The sequence below is a fragment of the Mizuhopecten yessoensis genome, unplaced genomic scaffold (genome assembly GCF_002113885.1).
Source record: "Mizuhopecten yessoensis strain PY_sf001 unplaced genomic scaffold, ASM211388v2 scaffold4999.3, whole genome shotgun sequence".
Lineage (NCBI taxonomy): Eukaryota > Metazoa > Mollusca > Bivalvia > Pectinida > Pectinidae > Mizuhopecten > Mizuhopecten yessoensis.
Genome location: NW_018405829.1, coordinates 1,034,191 through 1,046,243, shown reverse-complemented (window position 1 = coordinate 1,046,243; position 12,053 = coordinate 1,034,191). Strand labels below are relative to the sequence as shown.

General features: G+C 35.8%; 1 protein-coding gene across 1 annotated transcript; it reads left to right on the top strand.

The window, feature by feature from the left end:
• The first annotated feature begins 31 nt into the window (after positions 1-31).
• On the top strand, positions 32-9,459 carry LOC110450136 (thymocyte nuclear protein 1-like). Its single transcript, XM_021497420.1, has 7 exons — positions 32-171; positions 1,530-1,681; positions 2,048-2,116; positions 2,469-2,564; positions 6,275-6,336; positions 6,951-7,135; positions 7,816-9,459. The coding sequence occupies exons 1-7, from the start codon at positions 153-155 to the stop codon at positions 7,863-7,865; spliced, it is 633 nt and encodes a 210-aa protein (XP_021353095.1). The 5' UTR covers positions 32-152; the 3' UTR covers positions 7,866-9,459.
• The last annotated feature ends 2,594 nt before the right edge of the window (positions 9,460-12,053 follow it).

Sequence of the window (12,053 nt, the reverse complement as noted above, 5' to 3'; positions counted from 1 at the left end):
GTATTCAATACGCATGAGTCAAACAGACTTCCGATCGGAAGTTGTCATTTGTGAAATAGCGCGGGAGAAAAACACATGTGTTGAGAAGATTGTAAACATTAGAAAACATCATCTGTCATCAAGGGTTTCATTGTTAAGGTGTTCCTATTACAATGCCTCGAACAGAACGAGGTTAGAATGCTTTTTTCTGGTCCTTTATTGCGAGCTTTAATTATGGATAAGTAACAAATAGAGACTATAAGTATTACTGTTACTGTTATTGCAGATTTTTGCTAATCGACTTTTTTGTATCTCACTGTCTGGAGTATAAGTTCAAGTTCAGTGCTGTATGATCGTAAAATTATCCATCTTTATATAGAGATTTAAAGAAAGTTATTTGCTATACAATATATATTGGGAAGTTAAATCGGGTGTCGATCGCATATGATATATATATATACACTATTACATAGAGTTATGGCCCTGTGTTGAATGTTTGTCTTAGCTTTCACTTAACTTCTTTGCTGTTTCAATTCAATCGTTCTCCGCAATTGCTGTTTGCTGGTATGTCTTTAGAAAAATAAAATTATGTGGAGTGTGTTGAGTGGATTGTTACTGTTTTAATACATATAAATACTGAAATTGGTTCTTAGTGTCCCATTATATGATTACTATATATATGTGTAGAGTTATGTCCCCTTTTTCCAACAATTATTATTCCTGATCACAACTTCCTTGCTATTTCCAAACCTGCTGCACCAAGAAATTTTGGGTAGGCAGATTGTTAAGTCTGATACCAGGCATATGAAGCCTGAATAAGAAATACTGTACAGACCATTTGTAATTTTTGATAGCTATTTTGTCTTTAGCATTTTACCTTTTTTTGCTAATATATTTCACATAAATTAACCAAATATGCTATATTATAACCGGTCGGACCACTGTTGTTCGTTTATTAAATAAGGTCTGACCTTGTAATCTGATGCTGCTTTCAGACGAGTCTTGACAAAGCCCTGCATGGCCTGCATAAACATTTGCAGGTCCGCTAAGATTTATACCGGAAAATATTACATTTATAAACGGTCAAACCAGTTGTTCTGCATTAACGAACAGGCCCCAGTTCATGTATCTTGGCCTAAAGTGTCTTTGTTGCTAAACTTGACCTTAGCCCTTTGGAAAGTACAGTGTTATACATGTACTGAAATTTTTAAATATATGGCCACTACAAAAATGATGGAGCAGGCCCTTTGTATACAACTCTCGATCTTGTGCATATTTTCTTACATCTTTCCATTCATCTGCCTACAGTCCATCTGGATCTTTGTATCCCTCAATATTTCTCCTTCAATTACTGAATATTGTACATTGTGTCTCACAGCAAACCCCTAGCTATTTCCATTAGAGATGTTTTTCTTTGGTTTTTAGGAAAATATATATACCTGTATTGCATTTATTACTGAAACTTATTTTCTGAAGTTATTTTTCAGTTTTACTCTTGATATTGATTTTTGTTGTTTGGCAGTATGAATAATGCACATTGTACTTTGCAGGAGTTAAGAGAAAGAGGGACACTAATGACAAAACTGCTAAAACCAGCAACACATCCCAAACCAACACTGAGCAGAAAGCAACATCATGCTATTCACACTGGCTTATGAAGTCCGAACCTGACAGTCGTTTTGAAAAAGGAGTTGATGTGAAGGTTTTGTACAGTTATTATGTTCCACAAAATACTTCCGTTAAGCGGAGCATTGATAATTCAGCCACTTTTAAATTTGTGTCCAGGAAATATCGAGTACATGTAGATCCGTTGGGGCTGGATTACTCCAAATATTTTGTCTCAATATATAAATGTATCTCTCTGTACATAATGGCCAATATATGTTCCCTAAAACACCGGCTTTAGAAAATTGTAATTGGATTAGTAGTGGCCTAACTAATAAACAATGCTCAACTGTACATAAATCATTACCTGTAATGAAATATGCATGGATCAGGTCCTATTAAACATTTCCCAGTTGCTTGATAAACAAAATTCATTTGAAAAATGTTTTATTTTCTGTTCTAGTTTGGCATAGAAGACTTGAAAGCTTGTGAAAATCAAACAGCTTGTTGGGATGGGGTGCGGAATTACCAGGTACAAACTAAACTTTAAATTTGTCATTACTTATTCTAATATAATTGCTTCTGAAATGCACTGGTGATTTGGGAAAGATCTTTTGCCAAAGGTTGAAATATAGATACATAGATGGGATGTTGAAATATGTTTCAAATGTACCTGTATTTGGATGCTTTAAAATTTGACAAAGAATTTAAAATCGAAATGTCTATAGTAGTCCGCCTTATTGAATAACAATGTGAAATTTTGGAAAGAAAAACTCCTTTTAAGTAACATTTAATTATTGTCTTAGAAATATGTATACCGGTAAGTCTCTGATCAGTCCATACAAACAGTCAGGCCACTGTACATGTGTCATGTCTGTTAACAGGCAAGGAACTTTATGCGAGATGATATGAGACTTGGACAGAAGATGTTTTTCTATCACAGTAATACCAAGATCCCTGGCATCGCTGGTATTTGTGAGGTAAGTGATGGAGTCCAATAGCTCCGGTTTAACAAACATTCCTTAACTTAAGAAATTCCTTAAGATTCTCACTTAAAATTGAATCATGCTTTCCATAGAATAAAACTTACTTAAAGGAATTTCCTGAAGTTTAAACTTGACCAGATGTGTAAGTAAATATAAATAAAGACAACAGGTATATGATGGAGTTAAAAACTATTTGATCAAATAACTATCAAAATGTATAAAGAGTTATGGTGTACAAGAACCGGAAGTGGGTGAATTGCTTAGCTCCTGATTTGAAGCAGATTATCATTTAAACAGGTTAATATCAGTTGATCGCATACAAGTTGACACAACGTTGTAAGCTCACCTGGTCCAAAGGACCATGGTGAGCTTATGCCATACCGCAGCGTTCATCGTCCGTCCGTCGTCTGTCGTCCTTCGTCCGTCCGTCAACTTTTCCTTTAAAACGCTACTAGCCATGAACGACTGAGCAGATTTTAACCAAATTTGGTCAGAAGCATCCTTGTGGGAAGGGGGAACAAATTTTGTATAAATGATGGGTCTGGCACCCCAGGGGCCTGAGGGGCGGGGCCAAATAGGGGAAACATAGCAAATTCTTTAAAATCCTTCTTCTTCTGTAGGAATAAAAGGATTTGTTCCATATTTGGTCTGAAGCATCCTTGGGTGAAGGGGAACAAATTTTGTATAAACCGTGGGTCTGGCCTACCAGGGGCCTGAGGGGCGGGGCCAAATAGGGGAAACATAGCAAATTCTTTAAAATCCTTCTTATGCTGTAGGAATGAAAGGATTTGGTTTATATTTGGTCTGAAGCATTCTTGGGTGAAGGGGAACCAATTTTCTATAAACAGTGGGTCTGGTCCACCTGGGGGCTGAGGGGCGGGGCCCAACAGGGGAAATATAACAAATTTTTAAAATCCTTCTTCTTCTGTGGGAATGAAAGGATTTGGTCCATAATTGGTGTGGAGCATCCTTGGGTAAAGGGGAACCGATTTTGTATAAACGGTGGGTGTGGCCCCCCTGGGACCTGAGGGGCGGGGCCAAATAGGGGAAATATAGGTAAAACCTTTATAACTCTTCTTCTACCATAGGGATTAAGGGATATTATCCGAATTTAATCTGGAGCATCCTTGGGCCAAGGGAACTCAATTTTGTTTAAGCAGTATGTGTGGTCTCCCAGGGGGCGGAAAGGTGGGGCCCAATAGGAGAAATAGAGGTAAAATCTTTAAAATCCTTCTCCGACCTTAGGGATTAAGGGATTTTATCCTTATTTAGTCTGGAGCATCCTTGGGTCAAGGAGACTCAATTTTATATAATTGGTGGGTTTAACGGCCCCCCCCCCCCCCNATGGGGCTCTCTTTGAAGTTTGTTCTCGCTATATCTCAAGTGCTGAATGGATCTTTCTGAAATTTCATATATACTTACAGCACCTACCATGTAGTGCTATATCTTTACTTCATACCAATTATTTTAAACATATTCAGGTGAGCGATACAGGCCCTCTGGGCCTCTTGTTTTGATAGTCATTTCGATAAAATATTAAACCCTATTGTACACCTGTGGTGGGCGGCACTAATTACGTCAAAGCACAGGCCCCGGGTACCCTTTCAATTTGTTGAACATAAATTACGGTTCATCTTTTAAGGTGCTACATGTAACACCATTTTACAATTAAATTGGTTTGTGGACAAAATTTAATTGTTCTTGTAATAGGCTCATTTCGAAGAGATACAGTGGGTTCTGAAAATGTCAGTGAGTTCCTCAGGAAAAGTACAAGTACTCAAATATCTTGAGTCCTAACAATCACTATTATTGACATTACATATATACTCTTACAGTCTACATTGTACTGTAAAAATTATTTAACATCAAAATATGTTTTATGGTAAAATGTAAGTTGATACTAAAATTGTTTTTCTGGGGTGATGCTAAAATTGTTTTTCTGGGGTGAAAATAACATGAAATGGCCTGTTAGCTGGCACACCATCATTAGAGGAACAATTGACAAAGGGCCAAAAAGCAGGATTTTCCATTGTTTTTTTTAAGGATATCAGTTATATTGCAACCTATGCATTTTTTACTTTACTATCATGAAAAATATGCAAAGTTTAACTTTTCACTCTAATTTTTATACGCCCGTCAAATTTGACGGTATTACATGTATGTTATGTGGTTGTCCAACCGTCCGTCTGTCCGGCGTAAACTTTTGTTTGTCCGGCAATCTCCTCCTACATTTTTCAACTGATCTCTTTGAAACTGGTATACATTATAATAATGATATGAAGTTGTGACTCCCTTAAAAGAATTTTGATTCGAAATTTTTCCAAACGTTATTGCCCTTTGTTCATTTCAGTATTTGATTTTTTGTCCGGAGATCTCCTCCTACATTTTTTGACGGATTTCTGTGAAACTTAGTAGGCTAAATAATCATGATATGTTGTTGTGTTTCCTTGAAAAGAAGTTTGATTCGACAATTCTTGCAAAAGTGAGTGCCCTTTGTTCATTTCAGTATTTGATTTTTGTCTGGTAATCTCCTCCTACAATTTTCAAAGGATCTCTTTGAAACTTGGTATACAATATAATCATGATATGAAGTTGTGTCTCCCTTTAAAGAATTTTGATACAACGATTTTGCAAAAGTTATTGCCCTTTGTTCATTTCAGTATTTTATTTTTTGTCCAAAGATTTTCTCCTTCATTTTTAGCTCACCTGTCCGAAGGGCAAGTGAGCTTATGCCATGGCGCAGCGTCCGTCGTCCGTTCGTCCGTCCAACCGTCAACTTTTCCTTTAAAACGCTACTTCTCCTGAACGGCCCAGTAGATTTTGACCAAATTTTGTCAGAAGCATCGTTGGGGGAAGGGCAACAAATTTTGTATAAATGATGGGTGTGGCCCCCCTTGGGGCTGAGGGGCGGGGCCCAATAGGGGAAATATAGCAAATTCTTTAAAATCCTTCTTCTTCTGTAGGAATGAAAGGATTTGTTCCATATTTGGTCCGAAGAATCCTTTGGTAAAGGGGAACCAATTTTGTATAAACGGTGGGTCTGGCCCCCCTGGGGACTAAGGGGTGGGGCCCAATAGGGGAAATATAGCAAACTCTTCGACCATCAGGATTAAGGGATTTTATCCAAATTCAGTCTGGAGCATCCTTTGGCAAAGGGGACTCAATTTTGTATAAACGGTGGGTATGACCCCCCTAGGTGCATAGGGGGGGGGCTCCGTTTGAAGTTTGTTCTCGCTATATCTCAAGACTCCTGGATGGATCTTTCTGAAATTTCATATGTACTTACAGCACCTACCATGGAGTGCTATATCTTTACTTCATACCAATTATTTTAAACATATTCAGGTGAGCGATACAGGCCCTCTGGGCCTCTTGTTTATAGCATGTCAGCTAACCACTCTTAGAATGATGCAGATCTTATTTCAATGTAAGTAAGTATATAACACTATATGGCATTTGAGGTGTGTATTTTGTTCCACCCCGTTGTACTCTTGTTTTTAAATATAAGTGCACGTGATATTCTTCAAAACACAAGGAATATCTGGTGTAAGCTTTGGCCAATACTTAACTGTCTCCATATCAAATTAAAGCATGCATGTGTAAGGGACCCCAAATGCCCACTAGAGTTTAAGCCTTTAACAATTGTAGCTTTAGTTATAACATGGAACGTCAAAACTTACATGGTTGTACATGTATGTCCACAGATTGTAAAGGAGAGTTACCCTGACCATACCCAATTCGACCCCAAGGACATTCACTATGATTCGTAAGTAGAGAAATCATTTAGTCAAATATTGTAATTTAAAATCTCTTGTGATCAGTTTTAGTGGTATGATTGTAGGAATGTAACAGTAGAGAAAAACATTGATGGATCACAACAGTTCACCTGCAACTACATGACAACGGCAAGTTTAGGAACTTGTAATATTGCTATAAAACTATCGGTGGTTTAAATTTTTTGGGGATTTTTGTTACGTCCTTGTGATCTTTTGCTCACTGTATGTCTGGAATGAATTTGTATTTGTATTTGTATTAAATCTATAAAAAAAAAAGTGGTATGATAAGACAAAATGTCACTTACCATACGCTGGTCTGTTCTAATTACTCCAAGGTCACAGCAAGGTCACAGCAAGGGGTCCAAACTAAAATCACTGCAATGATTTTCTGAGTTGCAGCATCTGAACCGGTAGATTAACTTTATAGATATAAGTATTGTTACCAGATATTATTATTAACTTTATAGATATAAGTATTGTTACCAGATATTATTATTAACTTTATAGATATAAGTATTGTTACCAGATATTATTATTAACTTTATAGATATAAGTATTGTTACTAGATATTATTATTGTTCTGTATATTTTTCAACCATTGTAGGAGTGCAAAAAAAGGGTCTCCAAAATGGTTCATGGTTGATGTGAAGTTTGAGAGGATGCTGAAAAGGTTTATCCCATTGAGTGAACTGAAACAAATGTATTTAGAACAGAAAGATTCTGGCGGTCCTTTGTCAAAAATAGCCCTGTTCACTAAGGCCCGTTTGTCTGTGCAACCCATTACCACAGGTAGGTCCTACATGTATATCTACTGCTAGTGCATTGTATAGGTCTTATCCACTAATGAATGAATGGGATTTTTTAGTAAACAAGAGACCTATAGGGCCTGTATCGCTCACCTGTTTCTTTTGCTAGATGAAACTGACAGATTGGTAACTTAAGACCAAATTTGGTAACTAGAAACAAGACACTATAACATCTCTTAAACGGTTCTGAAGATATTGTTGTTTGAAATTTGTAATTTTAATTAAAAGCTTTTAACCCACATTGACCTTTGACTCCCGACTTGCACTTAAAGTTGACCTTTGACCTCATTACTGTAATAAAGAAAACAATTCACACAGCTGGTCTACATAACATACCCAAGTATCATGACTCTAGTCCAAATGGTTCTTAGGATATTGTTGTTTGAAGTTTTTTAACGTATTTGACCCCTGTGACCTTGAAAATAGGCCAAGGTCATTTTAATGTGGAAACTTTATAGCACTTCATCCCAGGTATCTACTGGCCAAATATCATGACCCTAGGTCCTCCAGTTCGTCGAATAAGTTGTTCAAAAGAAAAAGTTGACAGACGGACGACGGATGCAAAAGCACCCAAAACATTAACTGGAAATTCATATTTAAAGTAAAAACCAAATACATGTGAAATCATATTCTATCAATCAGTATGCTTTTATATAATTTCAGAGGAGTGGGATTTTATTTTGAATCTAGAAGATGAGGATCCGAAGTCATGATCAAGTTTGTGCGACAGTATTCATAGACAATCTGCCCTTATAGTGTGCTGGATACATTAGCAGCCATCTGCAAGGAATTATAACTACTTTTCGTAATAATATTAACAGTCTGTGAGAAATTATATCTACATTTGTTGTTATACAAACTTTGAGAAAAAAATTACTACATTTCATGTTTGTGACAATCTATATCTACATTTGTTGTAATATTTACCAACTGTGGGAAATTATAACCCCATTTGTAAACAACACCAACTGTCTCTAATTTATCAACGTCACTGTATTTATTGTTGAGAGTGTCTTAGCTATATTTCATCTCTTATTGGTCTGTCTGTTAGTCCTTTTCCGTGATAACTGAAGTTTTCATTACCCCAGTGCTCTCTGAGTTATGTTGAAGGATATCATTGAAGCAAGACCCCTATCATTTTTGTGAGGTTTCAAGTTAAGGTTAAGGTCACTGTTACTAAAATTAGAAAAGAATATTTGTAGAATGTCTTATTTATCCAGGTGATATATCTTTCTGATGACGCTGTAGTTTCCAGTCTTCACATGTGTTTTGGTCATTGTTGAAGAAAGTTCCCGTTTTTTGGAGTAAACAAAGTTAAGCTCACTGTTACTAAAATTAAAACAGAATGTTTGTAGAATGTATTATTTATCCAGGTTATATCTGAAGTTTTAAAGACCTTATTATGCACACTACATGTGTGTTGATCATTGTTGAAGAAAGTTCCGTTCCCTGTTTGTAGGGTGTATGAAGTCAAGTTCAAGGTCACTGTTACCAAAGAATATTGTTTTCTCTTCCATTTTTAGTTGAACATTAATCAAAGGTTATCCTGAGTGATGTTTTACATAAATTAGAACTTGTCACAACTGTACATGTAGTGTTCTCATTGAAAGTCGGTTTGCCAGCAAAAGTAGCCTGCATTTCATCAACTTTGAATCAGCTATTTTTTTCAAAATACATATACATTGTAGGTCAACATTATAGCGTATTAACACTCAACCCACTATTCAGTCAACCCCCTATTTCAAAACTTAGTGAGAACATTAGAGTATTTAATTTGTAATAAAAACACTTTCTTTCAGACATTGTAGATTGCAAATATACAATTCAATAAAAATACAAGTGTACTATATGAGATCATAACGCAGTGGGTGGGTGTATACCTCAAGCTCTGCAGAGTAAGGTAATAGATGAAGACGCAAATGGTGTTACCTGTAAACCTTTAAATGTAAGTTGTGAATGTATTTTATGCAAATTTTCAACTCAAAATTGGTTTAGATTTAGTTTGAAAGATTGTTGCTTTATGTAGTGTAGAATGTTAACAATAAATTCTACCTACATTGTAGAACATAAATATCTGTATCAATTATAAGTCACATCCTTGCTTTATGGATAATGAGTTGCTGTAAGTGTACACTCTACTGCCAATATAAGGTTCCTTTAGTTATTACAGAGTAACTGCATGTACTGGAGAGGCAATTCCTTTATTTTAGTGGACCTTGACTCAAGAGTGGTTTGTGTATATGATGTTTTTGTGTACATTATATTTGTATGTATAGTAATTATTGTGTAAATAAAATCAAAGTTCCAACAATATTCTGTGTTGTTGTGACTATTTGGAGACGTGTATGAACACAATATGGTTGCTAGTTTTAGACCGAAGGGAGCTCAAGTGATATAGCATGTACAGACTAACAAAAGAAAGCTATAAACCCTCTTATTGGCAGAGTGGAATCGTCATAGTGAATAATTATATGTATAAGCAGCATCACACTATGTGTTAAGTCCTGGAGTATTATAATAAATAATTGCGAGCTTAAGTGGTTGAATTTTATTTTGAGGCCATTTGCGAAGTCAAAGGTGTCGGGAATAGCTTCGTGAGCTCACCATAGAACAGGAATTGTATGCTTCCTAGCAAGTTTGATTAAAGTTCCTTCAGGAATCTCAATACCTTAATTTATAAGGAGAATTCAATTTTGTTAAAACTCTCCAGGTGAAACTTGTATAGATTCAAAGTGAAAATCAGCAAATCTCAAGTCCATGTAGCTATCTTGTTTTCAAATCAGCCTGAAAAATAGCAGCTCGTGAATGAAGCGAAGAAAAAATCATTTGTTTAATGAAAATAACTCGGCGATGGTCATTAAATATGTTTTGGTCCCTATTTGGTTTATGTCCTTATCGCCAAAATCTTTGCCCACGATTTGTACAAATAGTCAAATCCTTGACAGGCATGTAGACATTGTTGAGTGAATTAAAACCTTTTTAGGTTGCCATAAAATATGTCTTGCAAAATGTCAAGTTATGAAAAGGTTTGTTGATGCATCAAGGGCAATATAAAAAGGAATTGTTAAGGAATAAAAATAAAGTGAGCAGAAACTCCCCTTTCCCTTCACCCCACTTTGCTTGTGTTCTTTGACCCTTGACCTTAACCAATAACCATAAAATTATAATCGGGTGTAGAACTCAATTTTATCATACTATATGATGCAATATATATACTAACTTTGAAGAGGAGTTTGTGAGATATATACTTTAGTACCTTCAAAGTGGTCAAGTGTGATATTTGACCCTTTACCTTGACCGATAATCGTCAAAATCCAATAGGGTGAAGAACTTGACACCTTGCTATGGTGTAAACATGACCAAACTTGTACAAAAGATTTTTACTACAGACGATTTGCCCATTACTTTTTACCCTTTAATCTTAACTGATGACCAAAATCAGGTGTAGAAACCTTATATCATTGTACTATGGTTGGTATGAGAGGGGTGGGGGCAAACTAAACGAAGGTTTTACCTTTGTTTTCTTTAGAAGAGAACAGTTGACAAGACGAATAATTGATCTACAAATAACTGCTGGTTTTGGTATAAGCATGCCAGCACTGTGTCTGGTGAAGTAAAAATGACTTCAAAATACAACTTAGTGTTGAAATTCTTTTAATAAACTATAACTACATGTATTAATATTGCAGGAATAACAAGAGGCCCACGAGGCCTGCACCACTTTAACAATCTCAGATACATACATAATGTGGGACACGAGAACAAATTAAAATAAATAATAATAAATTATCCGTAAAAGAAACTATTATTTCCATAATTTAAGTTTGAGTTGAAAATTGAGCATTCGTCACAGAAATAGTTTTTGCTTTACAAAGTCCCCCCAAATTATCAAATGACATATGACTTAATACTACATGTATTCACAGCATTTCAGGTGCCAACACCTCCTTATGTGGTAAAAACAATTTAATGTACCAACATACCACTGCTTCAGATCTATTTGGTCATGGGTTTTTTTCTCTAACTGCTCCTTATTCTAGTATATGTCACATGTTCACACATTCAACTAAAAAAATCACAAGGGCCTGTAATTATTGATCACTTAACCAACAGCTTCTGAAAAATAAACTATTCATTTTATTATTCTAAGACCATGTTAAATTTGTAACAGCTGAGGTAAAAGAGGGGTAAGTAAATACTGTCTTACTGGCAAGCTAGCTTTTCCAGTGATGCGGTATAACCAGGGACCCACTCACTAGTTCAGCAATGTCGAGTGTGGTCAGTAGTTGGATGGGCGACCGCCCACACGTTAAAAATGTATAGGTGTAAGTCTGACACATTAACTGCCTCTGATGCATGGAGTCCAACATTTCAAACATATACCAGCACATCAGGGTACACTTGTCAAACACAGCCAACTAGGAGCAGGTTAAGTGTACATAAGAGATATAACATTGACATATTTTAAAATACTATATTTTTTTCCTTTTTTCTTTCTGGCAGTAAATGGTGGGATTTAAATTTCACACACAACTGAGAGTTCTTTTAGGCCATGAAAATGGCAATACATGCATGAAACCTCTATTGATGTCAAAGGTCAAAATATATGTCATCGTGACCTGATTTTGGTGTTGTGTGACACACTGCCCTTCCTAGGTCGTACACAAAATAGCAATTAGAAATATTTTTTTCTCTTTTTGAGGCCAAAGGTTATTCCTCTTCCTTTATGTACCATAACTTAGTTTGATGATCTTACATATAGTTGCAATAAGCTTAGGGGAGATGTAAAGGGTTACAAAATCAGACATGAACAACATTGCAAATGTATATGGTATATTTCTCTTCATGGAATGAAAAAGTAATATCATCAAAAGTTTGCCTACAATTTTCAGCAAAGCTTT